Source organism: Lissotriton helveticus, chromosome 3_1, assembly GCF_964261635.1.
Source record: "Lissotriton helveticus chromosome 3_1, aLisHel1.1, whole genome shotgun sequence".
Taxonomy (NCBI): Eukaryota; Metazoa; Chordata; class Amphibia; order Caudata; family Salamandridae; genus Lissotriton; species Lissotriton helveticus.
In genome coordinates, this window is record NC_136061.1 from 441,434,230 (window position 1) to 441,450,362 (window position 16,133).

Below are 16,133 nucleotides of genomic sequence, written 5' to 3' on the forward strand. Positions count from 1 at the left end.
CGCCACAGCGGTAGCAACTAAATCGGCTCCCGTAGTTCGAAAAAAGCGTACATTAAAATACATTGACGGTGAAACAGTGCTGGCGGTGAAAACGTCATTAAAAGGCGACTGCTCAGCGCTACCGATCAACTATCCACTCAATTATACATACATAATCGATGCAAACTCCGTCCCTTTTGCTCGAATCCCTGGAGTGGGGGATAGAGTGATTCCAAACATGGACAGGAGAAACTTGTTAATCGCAGACGCACATATGGGCGAGGGTCTCAGACACCTCAAACTAAAAGATACTCTGGAAGAATTACAATCACGGTACTGGTGGCCAGGCATGAGCCTGCATCACACCATGTTTGTAAAAAACTGCCCAAACTGCAACAGAAATCGCAGTGGGGAGAGAAACAGTGTAATACCTCATCGTTTCACTCCAGAAAAAATCAAGAGTAAAAAGCAAGGCTTGCGATTAACATATACAGGCTAGTTTCCACTTATAATGTAGATCACCAGCACTCGGCTGACGTCTGGACTGTTATACAAAGATTTGCGAGTCTAAATGGCATATACGCTAAGAGCATGCTACGTTTGACCATTGTTTTCACTCTAGCCCTCCAGCTGAGGGGAAACATGACCAAATGAGCATAGCACAGCGGGAATCTTCTCACTTCCTTCCTGAGGGATACGGGATGGTGTAAAGAAAAAACCAAGGCATAAAGCAATCTATAACGGAAAGGATATTAGGTTCGGGAGCTGGGTGGGTCAAACATCTAATAAGTGTCCAACGTAGTCTAAATAACTTGCCAAGAAATTCTCTGAAGGGATTCAGTCCGTACGAATTATTATTTGGAACTAGGATGTTGATCTCTGACCTTGACAGTCAAACTTCAGTGGTGAAGGAAAAAAGCTTTGATATCAAAGACCGTTTGGCTATTTTGCAGGACTTAAATGAAACAAGAAAAGACCTGAGCAACATAAAGTTGAAACAGCAGCCAACAACCACTGAAGAACCACCACCTGTCCCAGCAAGACCTGTCTGGATTCCAAAAGTCGGGGATCTAGTCAGAGAAAAGATCGCGGTAAAGAAGGAATTTGGGCCTTCTTACAGAAAAGCAGTTCCTGTCTTGTCTGTCAACGGGACAAGATCAGTTGTACTACTGCCACTTGCTGGTAAAAAGGAGAACCGAGTTGTATCCATCGACCTGGTAAAACCACAATCATGTGGCCGATAACAAATAGTAGGCCAAGTGGACTCCCAATAAGTAGCAGAACACCAAGGTTTGCTACCAGTACAGAGGTTCTAAAAAAGAGGTTAATCACTTTCGAAACGCCTACAGAAGAACAACAAGGACTATGCAACAATGCAATGGAACTTAGACCTCTGAAAACCCAAATAAAAACATTTAGCAGAGACACACCAATCTACAATGAAGTACCAAATGATAATGCAAGAAACATTAATCCTGAAGCAATTGGAACTATTGACAGAACTGCATCCGGCTACTTCATAAACTTCGATGATTCCTCTGAAGGCTTCACTGAATCAAAGACACAGCCATCATCAAAAACCTTTAAAGATAAAGCTAAAGAACTTTTGAAACAACTGAAAGAAACATATCTGATTTCTCCATAGATCGAATTTTGGGTGGGTTTTGCTGCATTTATCCTCATACTCTGGCTCATCATGATACTAACATTGGGACGCTTCATTGAGGGAAAATATGCTAAAATGGACACAGCAAGTCAGAAAATCAACTTGATCCTCAAACCACACACATCTTCACACGTCGAGAAAAGAGAACTTTCTTCAGCCAACTTCACAGCCAATCCTATACCGGGTGGGGTAGCATGGGACAACACTGATTACGAAATCTATGGTCCGGTTGAAATCCTGAAATATCCACACCAAATTAAGATCTCATTGAGTGACTTTGTAAAACCAAGCTCATTTGCTGATGATTGGGACTTCGAAAGCATTAATAATATGATGTCTGACTTAGTAATGTCTGCTAAATTTACCAAACATGATTATTTGCAGGGTTCTACAAATTATGATAGTATGTACTGTTATAACCACTATGGTAACCATTTTCTACATAGATCTGCACAACCTAGAAATGTTTTAAATTATAATCAATGGGAACATTGTGCAACACCTCCAAAAGGAAGCTCAAGAACCGTTTACGACAAATATTCATACTTTTCAGGTTTTAACATAAGTAATGCTGAAACATTTTATTTCAAATTGTCAAATAAGACGGGGATGAAGACCATGATAACAAACACTAAATTGATATATTCGGACTCATTCTTTGAACAAATGAATACTTTTGGTTTTGATTATTGGGACAAAAATGTTGAATTGAAAAGTGTTTGGGGCACAAAAGAATGGCAAGCACAGGGTATAGAATCTTTGTTTAGAGCCTGCATGATCCCAGAACAAATTATATTTTTAAATGACACTGTTCAACAAACTACCTGTCTTGGCCTAGCCAAAATTAAAGACTTAAATAAACCGTCTATTCCAAAACCAACAATGAACAGCAATAGTTCTACAGAAGAAGAGATAGACGTAAATTATGTATTAAACCAAAACAGAACACATCCAGATTGGAAAAAGTGGTTGATCTGGCCCACAGATACTAATAACTGTCAAGACAGATTCCTGAACAAAACACAGGGGTTCAAAGTGACCAGGCCAGACCCTAGATATCCTCAAAGACATCACCCAGGGATAATAACCACCTACAGTGTGGGCAAATTATGCCTTCAATGGCTACAAACTTCCACACTGGCAGAAATTAAGCAACACCTAACTTTACCTACTGATGGTGCTGACTTGCGTGATTTCACTATGGGACCACGCAAACAGCGTCAAAAGCGTTTCATAGCAGCCTCTGTATATGCAGCATACAATGAGGCCTGGAAGGTTACTCAAATTGAAACAGCAGAAAGAATACGGGAAATTGACCGTATTAATTTGGAAAAATCACTTTCTGTAGTGGACAATGGGTTAATGACTCTGTCCTCCAGAATTTTTTCTCTGGACAGCATTGTGTCTTCAGCAATCGACATATTATCGCAAGACTTACTGTTGCTACAACACGGTCAGTCTCAATTGCGTTCTATTGTACAGCTTGGCTGGACGTTACAAAATCTGCGTTCAGGCTATGTGCCTTGGCGTTTAATCAACACAACGTCACTATTCTATATCTTTAACCTTACTGATAGACAAATCAGTATGGCCCAAAAGGGAGCTGATTATACAATCCTGAGCATTGAGAAACTTGAGAGATTACCAGTGACAATGTCAGAACGACCTGTCAGTGAATGGATAATACATGGAATAATAAATATTCCAATATCAACCTTCAGGTTTCAATAGTGCCAAAAATATATACAGGCTGGCATGTACGAAAAATTGGGAAAAGGGTACATTAAAACAACATGGAACCTGCCCTATTCACATGCATGTGTCAGTAATAAAGGACAGAAAGTGTTTCTTAGTGGCAATAATTGTGCAATGTCACTAAGCGGTACACTTCTGTGTAACGGAATTAGTTTGCATGGAGCCTGTGAAGGGAACTCAAATAACCTTTCATGTCACCAGCAAGGCGCACCTGCAACAGAGATTGAACCATTCTTTCAAAGACTCTATAATGGGAGTTACATTCTATTTGTAGATCGCAGATGTTGTAGTCTTGTGCCCGGGACTCCTTATCTCGTAACTACGACTGCGAAGGTCAAGTGCTGTGGACACTCATTGTTCCCTAGCTCCTTTCCAGACAGGGAGGCAAGGGCATGGCCCAACTTGAAAATTACTTCTATTCGAATAGATACTTTAAGCAGAATGAAAACAGTGCTTCTTCAGACGCCGACAAGGCTCACGTCATCAAAAGAAACGTATGATCTCCAAGTCGCAAGGACGACTGCAGAGATACATTCATTGTTATCAACTAATTCCCCCATACATTTCGCAGAAATCCTGAATGAAATCTTAAATATTTCTGTTACCAGTGGAGTCTCAAAGGTATTTAAGACAGTATTTTCGATGGCATTAACACCATTCAAAGCCATACTGGGTATTTTTCCAGATTTCGTCCATTCGATTTTTGGCGGACTTCCCCTCATTTTAGGACTGATTGCAGGAATCCTATTCCTAGTCCTTATATTTCGTTATGGCAAACCATGTCACAGACAGAACACCTGCGACAAGGGAAGAAACAACCCTAGCCATTGGATACCGGGACCGGATATCAAAAATCCTGGGACTATCCCGGCTTAGAGACCTGAACATGACTTGGTTTCTATCATTTCGACCAATGTGGCAACGATGTGTTTTACCTGTATTAAGGTGCCTGCTATGCGGAGAAGAATGCGTGTTAGACACCTGTCTGACGCTACAATCGGATGCGCCAATGGATGCAGAAACATTGTTGAGTCCAATCAAGGCTCACGCTTTGTGCTGCCCTCAAAGGCTACCAATCCTGATGACGGCATTCGTGGAAGCTTCACCACTACGATTAAGGGGTAGTGAAGTTCAAGATGAAAGCAGCATCGATCAGGTACGACCTTCTGTCAGCAATCCAAATCAGAATGTCAATGGAGACAATCATGCGCACGAATGCATGGTTACACCTATTTCCGAGTTAGTGGAACTCTCCCAGGAAGCTGTTGACAACTTTTTCGAGAGTCTGAATGATATGATGTTCTCACCAGAGCAGAAATAGAGACTTTTGAACAAACTCGTACACGGCGTTCCCTGAATTTGGCCTTCAACTTTAATAATAAAGTCACATGAACAATTTTTCCCTCCAGTTCACGGACAGCATTTTTTTAGCAGCCCCAAAATATTTTTGCATATTTTTCGGGACACTATCTTCTGCTTAAAGTAAGAACTATTCTTAGAGAACTAAGATTTCTAAATTTAGATAGCTTATAGACATTAGCTGCCCGCTGGCATGTTCATAGTTATTATTATTCTGTGATGAAATGGTCTCGAACCTTTTTTCTGTATTAAGAGCCATTTCATGTGTAAATTTTCATATACAAAATAGCAATAATGTATACAAATGCGTGATTACTTTAGCATTATTCTACAGCTTGAGTGCATACTATACATATGACTTCATTTTTTCCGTATATTTGATAATTTCAAAATGCATTTATGTATTTTGGGGTGGTAAGGTATACACAATACTCTACAGTATGTTGTACTATGCATAGATTAGTAAATATGTCCATAGTTAGCGTGGAGTGGGTGTGATGTATTCCTATAGGTTCTGTATCGATCCCCCTATTCCTGACCCTATTCTGGTTAGCAAACTAACAAGTTAACTAGCAGTCAGCCCATGAGGCAGAAAACCCCCATGATGCAGGAACCGTTATCTGATAAAGCCACACTACGGCACAGGAACGTGTTATCTGATTAGGTCATAACGCTTGCCATCTAATTAGACAAGCGATATTCCTCCAGCCCCTGATAAGGCATACAGAGTTCTCAAAACAAATCAAACCTATGACAACCTGGGAAAAACCCTGCGGCCATTGTTTTGATTTCACCGAGAACTTCAGCAAAAGAATGTGCTAACGACCTGGTCGTATGACATCCTTATTGACGTATCTATGTCCATCCTTACGTCAATCTCGGCACCTTAAAGGTATAAATATTACCGATATTGCCCTATGCAAACACACGCGGTGGTGACGAGGACGGAGCAGCCAGACTTGCCGAAGCCCAGAGCAGAGCAGACCCCGCTGGCACAGCCCCGCCTTCTTGACGCGCTGAGATCGAGCAGCTGCCTATTTCTCCTGCCGAGAAATCCAGCTCCGGCGTTTCCGGGTAGCCCTCGCAGGCAGCCTGGAATATCGAGACCAGAGACGAGAGATACCATCCCTCATTCATCCTAACTTCCAGGTACAGAACTGAATAACCCCTCGCAGAGAATTCTTTAGTCAGTCACTTGGCAAAAACAAACTTAACTTAAACTGTAACTTTCTATTCCCGCCCACGTATTAGACTTAGGTCAGGTACACGGGGTAGGCGTATCTAGAAACACCAGTTGAGTACGTTTAGTCAAATGTATATGTGTATGTAATATATTTTATTCATTTTAAACCTTCATATGGCTTAGAAACCATATCAATGTTTTTACAGTATTATTTTATACTTCTGCTTTTAATGTATGCACTTTACTTAACTATAAGTATTGCAATAATATCGATCCATTTCTCTTGTACGAGAAAAGAGACTGATCAATAAATAGCATCTTTTATTGAACACGCCCGTCTCTTCCTTTTCTCTACAATCTGATGAGACTAAGAATGCACGTACTGACTGAGTAAAATAAATTGCCTTTTGTTCACACGACTCTCGAGATACACTCTTGATTAGGGGAGAGCAAAGTTGTCATGTTCTATGGTTGTCAGAAACTAAATCCCTTCTTGTCTAATCAGGGAAGTTAATTCCTTCCTGAACATTCGAGAAAGTTTCTAGTGAACTCTGAGCTAGCTGGCAAACCCAAAACTTTAAGTCTAATATCGACAGTAGTAGACCTAGTTAACGTCTGGTCTAGGCCTATACTATTGAAGGTATTATTCCAATGCGCAGAGCCTATTGGGATAATAGGAACTACACTACAGTCTCAAAGGTGTGCCCATCTTGCGCTTCGTTCCTGGATTGCGTCTTCCGTGGTGGGAGCGCTGCAGAGGCTTGGATTGCTTTACACGGTTGACAAAATGGCGACAAAGCCCGAGACCGAAAAGCAACAATCAAAGGCGCCCAGGGGACCCAAGTATACCCAAACCAACAAGCTGGACCGCTACACGCAACCTAGGGGATCGCCATCTGGCACCGGGAAGTCCCAGGATGTAGATGGGGAGACGTCGACTACCACAGGTGAGCCCACGCTGAAGGATGTGATGGCGGCGATTGAGGGGGTGAGAGTCTGCCTGGGTAAGAAGATGGAGTCCCTGGATCTTTAACTGGACATGGTGACGATAAAGGTTAACTTAACCGCTTCCGTGCTGCACCGATTCCCCCCCTGTGCTGGACATTCCAGAACAGGGTGCGGTCGTGACGGAACCGTTTCGTCATCAGCACAGCTCAACCGTGACTGATGACGGAATGGTTCCGTCACAAGCATCGAAGGGGTTAATCCGTGCAGACCTCACTAAAACCAGCGAAAAGGTGAAATCCTGGACATTGAAACGACCAGTCTCACGGATGGTGTGGCCTCGTTGCAGCAAGAAGTTTGTGATCTCAAAACCGCCAGTGATGTCTCGGGCCACAAGTTTGACGAATACGAAGGGAGGGCCCATAGAAACAACGTGCGTATTATTGGTGGAAAGGCCGCCGACCTGTTTGTTGAAGACATCATTCTCAACCATTTGAAGCCCCGAGGCCATGGGAATTTTTTTTACAGTGGATAGCGCGCACACAGTTCCGGGTGGGAGACCGCGTCCTGGGGCCCCACCCCGGCCTATGATTGCGAGGGTGCTTAACTTTAGGGATAGAGACACTATCCTGCAAGCATCCAGGAATGGAGGTCCTCTTCAGTATGAAAACTCTGCTCTCAGTTTTTTCCCGGACTTTACACAAGCAGTTCAGAAACAGCGACAAACCTTCATGGGCATCAAGAGGAGACTCCGGGACAAAAGACTAAAGTACGCCATGCTGTATCCTGCCAAGTTGAGAGTGGAGCATGTGGGGAGAGCTTTTTTCTTTGACATTCCCGAGGTTGCAGCGGACTGGCTGGACACGCTTTATCCTCGGAATGAGCGACAGCGACGGAGCGGTGATGAAGATGAGGTCACCCAAGAAAAAGAATAAAAACTTCTATTGCTGCAGGTGTGGTCGGGTTGGGTTGGGGCAGGGTGCGGGCTGGTGACTATAGAAATTAGCTGATTGTCTGCATTGCTTAGATGGACCTGATAGTATTGCTGGGGCTGAGCGGGTAAATGGGGGCCGTACTCCTCCTCAGAGTTACTCTTCGATAGTTTAGTAGATAGATTATGGGGCGACAGGCACACTGCGAGTTGGGGGCGGATGGATACCGTGAGCAGGGGTGCAGGGTGGTGAAGGGGGTTTGTTTTGGGGTGGACTTTTTTGTTTTCTTTTGGTATTGTGTGTTGTAGGCATTACATTTCAAGGCTTCACTCAGAATTGTAGCTTGTTTAAGGTACAGGAACTGGAGAGGAGACTGACCCATTTCATGTTTTATGATGGGGGTAGGGGGCTGAAGGTGTTAAGCTGGAATGTTAATGGGTTGGGGGACAAAATTAAGCATGGTGTGGTTCTTCAGTTTCTTAGACGTCACGCCCCGGATGTGGTCCTGCTTCAGGAGACGCATTTAGTGGGTAACTCATGCAGGGCAATGCATAGAATGGGGTTCCAATTGGTGGCGCATGTGGGTTTCACTTCTGGGTCCAGGGGGGTGGGGATTATGATTAAGAAAACGCTCCCGATGGTGATTGATTCGGTTACTGCGGATGATAGGGGCAGATATGTAGGAATATCGGGCCGTTGGGAGGGGCATATCCTATCCCTGATGTCGGTATACGTTTCCCCCAGGTATGCAGGCAACCACATTTGTAGATTTAGGGAAAACCCTTCTGGATTTCCCGAGGGGTCTTTTGATTTTGGGAGGTGATTTTAATGCTGTGGTATTGGGTACTATGGACAGGCATCCCCCTAGAGATACGGGGCGGGCGAAAAGATGGCTTCCCGAGTTCATGGAAGCGTTGCGTTTGATCGATAGTTGGAGACTGCTTCATCCGGGCCAGCGACAGTTCACCTTCCACTCTGGCGCGCATGGTAGTCTTTCCCATATAGATCACTGTTTAGTGCCGGCGGCTCAGGCATATGGCATCACCGAGGCTGTGCACCTGGCTAGAGGCATATCGGATCATTCGCCGCTCTGGCTCAGGTTTGACATCAGACCGGACTCGGGCGGCAGGATAGCTCCCATTAATCCATGGTACATGCGCAATCCTAAGGTCTGTAGGAACTTGTTGAAGGCGTTAGAACATTATTTTCCGGAGAATGAGGGATCAGTATCATCTCCACTTTCACTGTGGGAGGCCTTTAAGGTGGTAATAAGAGGCCAGGCCTTTTCGCTAATCGCAGGGGAAAAGAAGGATGGGAATGCAGAAGTGGTGAACAGAGAATCTGAAATTACTAAGATTGAGGCGGACTTGGAGCAGGAGGTATCCCGGGCCAAAATGCATGTCCTGCATCTAAAGCAACTTGAGTATAATGCGTTAGTCACTGATAGTGCCAAGGTCTTAAGTAGAGAGCAGCAGGGCCGGCTGTATGATGTCGGAGATAAGGCTGGGAAGCTTATTGCCTGGCTGGATAAAAAAGATAGGGCGGATCGGGTGGTTCCGGAACTGGAGATGGCAGCGGGAACGAGAATAACAGACCCCCGGGGTATAGTGGACGCTTTTGCGGACTACTTTTGTACAGTGTACACCTCGGTTGCGGGGAGGCCGGAGGAGGACTCCCACTTGCTTTTGCGGGATATCCAACTTCCAGGCCTGACTAAGGAAGACCGCAATTCTATGGACAGTGCCCTCACTGCCGATGAGGTGGCCCTGGCAGTGCGCTCCTTACACTCAGGTAAGGCGCTGGGACCTAACGGACTCCTGATTGAGTTATATAAGCTTAGACCCAATAGGATTGCTTCCTATCTCAGAGATATGTTTGTGGCAGCAGGAGAACAGGGGATATTACCATATGATCAGAGAGTGGCATCTATAGTGGTTATCCATAAGGACGGTAAACCGAAAACTGAGTGTGCCTCGTATAGGCCTATTTCGTTATTAAGCCCGGAACCCAAGATTCTTGCTAAATTATTGTCAAATCGATTTGTCAAGGTTATTAGTGGACTGATACATGCTGATCAGTCTGGTTTTATTCCCCATAGGAATACGGCATTGAATCTTCGTAGGTTGCACGGAGTGTTAGCTAGGGCCCATACCCTGGGGAACAAGCTATAATAGCGTCACTGGACGCGACGATGGCCTTTGATACGATGGAATGGCCTTATTTGTGGGCGGTCTTGACTAAGTTTGGATTTGGATCGGAGTTTATTAGTTGGGTAAAACTGTTCTATACTGAACCACTTGCGCAAGTGGTAGTTAATAACCGAGTTTCGGCAGCGTTTGGTCTGGGAAGGGGCACCCGACAGGGATGTCCTCTTTCCCCCCTTCTGTTCTCGCTGGCACTCGAACCTTTGGCAGCCTGGATCCGCTTGGAGTTTTCCATTCAGGGTATTCAGTGGTCTCCCCAGATAGAGGACCGGATTTCTCTGTATGCGGACGACAATTTACTATATTTAACATCACCCAGAAAGTCCTTAAATGTCATCTGTGATGTTCTGACCTCGTTCGGTAGGAATTCGGGGCTTACTATAAATTGGGGGAAGTCCTATTTATATGTTCTGAGTGGCGACACCCCCGATTCCCCCGCGTAATTGCTCGATTCAAGTCGCTACTGATGGATTTATGTATCTGGGGATTTTTATTTCACTGGATCCCAAACTTTGATACGATAGGAACCTGCTTCCCCCATTGGTCAGATTGAAGAGCGACGTGGACAGCTGGAGGAAGCTGCCTCTTTCCCTGTTGGGAAGGGCAGCACTCTTTAAGATGATGTCACTACCTCGCTTTTTTTATGCCCTCCAGAACACATTAGATATAGTCCCAGCCAGTTATTTCCGAGAGGTGGAAGGAGTCCAACGTAGATTATTATGGGAAGGCAGATCACGAATCGCTCTGGCTAAATTGACGTTACCATGGTATGACGGTGGTATTGCCCTCCCAGACATCAGGAGATATTACTGGGCCTCTCAATTGGCGGCCATAAACCAAGGTACGTATGGGCCTGGCTTAGATCCTGGATACGCAATGGATAGATGGTTACTCCCAGGTGGTACCTACAATAGAGCTTTATACGCCAAGTCGGCAGGGAGAAGTTAGACAGGACCCACTAGTGTGGCAGTCCGGATATGGCATGACGCCACTAATTCTTTGGGATGGAGAGGCCACCTTACGCTGGCCACCCCGCAGTTTGACTCGGAGAAACTTGGCAAGCTTTGGAACACGAAAGGTTTTGATAAGTGGGATTTGATAGGGATTGCTAGGATTGGTGATATCTGGGTCAAGAACAGGATCAAACATTTGCTGAATTACAGGCCGAGTTTGAGTTAAATGGTGCGGAGTATTTCCGCTATGCGCAGGTCAGACATGCGTTGTGCTCGGCGGTACCTGTGGGGGAGGACATACCTGAGGCCTCGCAATTGGAGGATAGAATTTTGGACGGGCAATTGCCTGTGAAAACTATTTCCCTCATTTATAAGAAGTTGATCAATCTGTCTGATTGAAGAGATAAATGGATGAGGGACGGTATTGAACTAGACGACGAGGACTGGCAGTCGGCTGTGTCCTCCCCGAAGGAGGTTGCGATCCCAGCTCGATTGCGGCTAGTTCAGTTGAAAATATTACATAGGGTATGTGTCACAGGTCCATGCTTGGTCCGGATGGGGCTACCTTTCTTCATATCCTCTGGGAGTGTCACTATATGGTGGATTATTGGAGTTCGATACATGATGTTATACAAGAGGTACTGGGGGTCACGGTGTCGCCGGAGGCGAGGAGATGCCTCCTTAATATTTGGGAACCTACTGACCTGAACACAGCGCGGACTAGGTGGGCCACTCTGGGGACAATGATAGCAAAACGAAACATAGCACAACAGCGGGGAGCCAAACAACCGCCCACCCTTGAGGACTGGAAAGAAAGTATGGACTGGTGTATGTTCCGGGAGAAGACTGTTTATCTTGCCAGGGGCCGACCCCGGAAATGGATGACTGTTTGGGGTTCGTGGAATCGATATAGAGGGGAGATCTGTGTGCCTCCAGTTGACTCACTGCCAGATATACTTGCGTCTCCTTGACCCTTGAATGTAAAATACCGTGACCCCCCCTCCTCTCTTCTCATATTTTCCGGAACATTATTGATATGTTGTAGTGATGTGTGGGAAAGTTTAATCTCTGTACTGTACACTTATTGAAATGCCTTGTGTTAATTAAAAGAAATATAAAAAAAAGAATTAACAATACATTTGTATAAAAAAAATATTTAAATTAGATGGGCTTCACTAGGATTGGGTACTGTCAGTCTCAGAGCTACCCGTATTCAGTTTAGGGATTATCCGAATTTCACGGCCTTAGTCCATAACTTTAGCCTTGTATTCAATAGCGGATCACGTGAAAAACTTTAGTTAAGGCTTTGTCCAATGCCTCCTCTTTAGTGAAGTGAATATACAAAACATCATTAATATCAGCCTGGGTCATCTGAACAGTTATTGTTTCATCAACCATTCCCACTTTTGCTGAACTTACTGCTCTCCTTGGTACAATGTGTACGCATACTTATCCCGTTAAATGAAATTCCTCCTAAGCATGTTTTTGTTCAGTAATATTCAGGCAGGTACCATGGTTAGGTCTTGTATCATCACTCAAGCAATCTTATTTTAAAGGTTTCCTATATCCTACCTTAGCTGTGTGGAGCCCCAAAAATCCTGCTCCTCACAGCAACCCTCATCGCTTCCCTCTAATTCGTATTGAAGTAAGTCGACTTCCAATTAGACCCCCTGTGCAGGATGTCGCAATGTTGTGCTTTGCACAACAATCACAAAATCAGCATTTTTAAAATTACTGTCATTTTCACAAACTATCCCATAAAAATTGAACCTTTTAAATACATAGACTTACCCTCTTTTTATTGACTTTGCACTGCTGCTGGTCAATAACACCCAGCCTTTCCCACGCCGTTTCTGGGGAGGGAAAAAATGCGACCTACTATACTATCCTTCATGACTTTAAGTTTGCGGGGTGAAATGGCATGTTTTCTAGAACCGACATTTATATTTCTCTGCTTAAAAAGATTTGCTCTAATATTGTACCTGCTTTTTGGTAATCTTGAAATACGTGTACTTCAATACCGTTCTGTAGAGCTGCTGCTCCATTCCTCACCCTTTGCAGTATTTTATTGCGATCTGAATGGTTTGGAAATAATCAATAATATGCTTGCGGATAGATCCTGATCTTATAAATCTCTCTGTAGTGCATAACTAAAAGAAACCCAAAGGCTATAGCATTTCGAATATTAATTTGTCCAGAAAGAGGTCCGCTGAAGACCCTTCCACTCTCAGAAAATTCCAGAAAATGTTTAGCAGTCTCTCTTGGTGTGCTCCACCTTTGCTTCTTCTGTTCTTGCAATTTAATTATGAACACCCTAATTTCTGAAATATTCTCACAACTTTTTTCGATTGAAACCTCCGTTGATTTTGTTCCCTCTGCAACCTTCCAACATTCAGCCCTGAATAATGTCCCAGCTCAATATTACTTTTCAAGAGTGGTTGCACAGTCATCCCTTGCCTGCACGAGATCTGCCATGGAAGACCCATCGCTGATCGCTCGCTCCCCTCTGACACCTGCTGATAAGACTGGGGATACAAAGTTTGTCGCCACCAGGCAGGAGGTGTTTTTCCAAGTGTCAGTTACGATCCAGTTTCCCACAGGGGGCATTTACCATAGCTCTACAGTCAATTGTATTTTTCACCTCCGCATCACAGTCCTTACCAGAACCAGGGGCTCCGCTCACCACAGCAGTTTGAAATGGAGGCAAAATCAGTAGGATAGTGAGTGAACCAGAGTAAAGGGTCCCAATACTGCCCCATTAGGCTGGCACAGAAACGTCTCTCCGACAGCAGTCATCACCAAACCCCAATCAATCCCACACCTTTAAGCCAACCTCTCTCAGCTTTCCACAGTCTCGCTGCCTGTATACAGATGCCATCTGCCATTTAGCCAAAAGCCCAGTACACTCAACACTTCGTCCAGTCAGGCCAATGGGTTTTTGCTTCATTCATGTCACAGTTCATTCATACAGTTGCCTCATCTGGGGACCTCACTCCACTCCTCGGAATTCGCAGGCAACTCAGGGCTTCACTGGAGCTCCAGGCAAGCCCAGAACTATCAGACCATTGAGTTCACACCATTAAGTAAAAACATCTGTAAAGGCAGCCAGAAATATCCGTTGCTGCCTATGGTGATTTTCTGGAACAGTGCCACACCTTCACGACTGCACCCTAGTGGTTACATTCAGCCTCTTAATAGAATCTGTGTTACCCCCGTGCACTCGTGTTGAATATTATATTTAGGAATTTTTTTTAAGGTTTCTGGCTGGCGCTGTGTCTGTTGACGTCGTCAATCCGTGCCTTGTAACAACAATGATATGGAGTGAGAAGCAATTTCCTCACAAGATACGCGCTCGGACGTCCTTCTGGGCTGTCTGTGGGACAGCCCAGAAGGACGTCCGGGGTACCGACGGACAGACCCCTGAGGAAGGGTCCCGTGTTGTGGTGACCCGAAATGCATTGGGTTTCATTGGAAGATTGGGAAATGAATTAAAAGATTTTTGGATTACAATTAGGTGAAAGTTAAAGGAACTCTCAGTTCCATCTGACATTGAGCGCGTATCTTGTGAGGAAATTGCTTCTCACTCCATATCATTGTATATTCAGCCTCTTGCCATCTCCCTCTCTCAGCATTGGGATTGGGGCCTGTGGGCACTTGCTGTCAACAACAGGGTTAAAAAAAAGTGGCAGATTTGTTTGTGTACAAGGGCCTGCAGACTGCTCGATGGACCACGGATGAAAGAATATCTATTAGGAGGAATTATTAGAGTCCTAGGATGCCTCTACATTGTCTTACATCTGAAAATGAATCTTCTTATCTCAGAATTTAAACTAGGACCTGAAAAAATGTATATGGTGGTCCATCTAGTACACACACTACATCTTGAGATTGGTAACTGCATGGTTGTGGAACGAGAAACGGTTCCGACTGAGGCCCAGCCTTGTGTTGGGTTTATTGTTTTTTGCTTCTGTCTGGGATGCCAGCAATATGTGACACATTGTGACAACCACAGAAATTTGTCCGGGTTCTTAAAAAAGAAAAAAAAGGATACAGATAATTGCACAGTTTACAGTCCCATCTAGGGTAGGTGGTAGACCTTTGTCTCAAAACTGTTTTCATTATTTTTCCAAACAGTTTGCGGGTGGAACAGCGAATTCCACGGATTAAGAGTCCTCTCGCACTTCAAACCATTATGCGATGCATTGGGAAGGATGCCCCTACATCGCTTAAGGAAAAGCTTGAGGTACAGGGTTCACCTTATCCTTTTGTTCCTATTGAGAAATGGAAAGGTTTTATGAAAAATGTATATTTTAAGTAACCTGTGTCCCAAGATAATGTTTGTAATAGTGCTGCTAGGGCATTTTGTTCTTTGTATGCCTTTTGTGTGTTCCTTTCCAGTTTATCTTTACTTGCTTCAACTTGCAACACATGTATTTCAGCAGAACAGAAAATCTTCTGTTTGGTGAAACATCATCCAAGAGACCTTTCTGGTGACCCTTGGATGTAGGCCCACTACCTTTCCAACACCCTCAGAATCTAACATGGGTTGGGGTGCTATCATAGAACATCCGCTATCCGTTGTGACCTCACATCAACAAGGTGACCACTGCATGCTTTCGTTTGTTTTAGATTCTTAGTAAGGTTCTCCCATTTCGCCCTTCAAACTCCTGAGAAACCATAACCTGTGTAGTATTGCCCTTTCTCATACCTGTAACTTCCTGGGCACTCCATATCTAGGCTCCAATGCATCCAAGACCTAGCAGCCAGGCTGATACTTGGCCTAAGACACCGTCCCCGCATTACTCCTCACAAGAAAGCTTTTCATTGGCAGCCTGTTCACAAACTCCTCTTCAAATCATTGTGTCCCTGCCGCAATGCTGTTCACAGCCATGCTCCAATCTATAGAGACTTTTTATCTCTATAATTCTGAGTTTGGTCTTCAGTCTATGAATAATCATCTACTTTGACTAACCAAGATTGAAACAATCACACTCGGATTGCCTCACCTTCTTCTGTTGTTGCTGCTGAGATTGCCGTCCCTTCTTGCTGAACAGCCAGCAAATCATAACTTTTTTTTTCTGGACTTACCTAAAATCTCACATATTCTCTTCCATTTAAACCGACTTCGCTATGTTGACCATTTGCTACCACTTTTTT

At 44.3% G+C, this 16,133-nt stretch overlaps 1 protein-coding gene across 6 annotated transcripts in view; it reads left to right on the forward strand.

The window, feature by feature from the left end:
- Positions 1–16,133, forward strand: part of FASTKD2 (FAST kinase domains 2) — a 328,458-nt gene that overhangs the window by 78,674 nt on the left and 233,651 nt on the right. For all 6 annotated transcript variants that reach the window (XR_013608646.1, XR_013608644.1, XR_013608645.1 and 3 more), the window contains exon 4: positions 15,111–15,219. Coding sequence is in view for 3 of the 6 variants with exons in the window: in XM_078680305.1 (XP_078536431.1) it covers positions 15,111–15,219 (109 nt within the window). In the remaining 3 variants the exon portion in view is untranslated. The remainder of the gene's footprint in view (positions 1–15,110; positions 15,220–16,133) is intronic.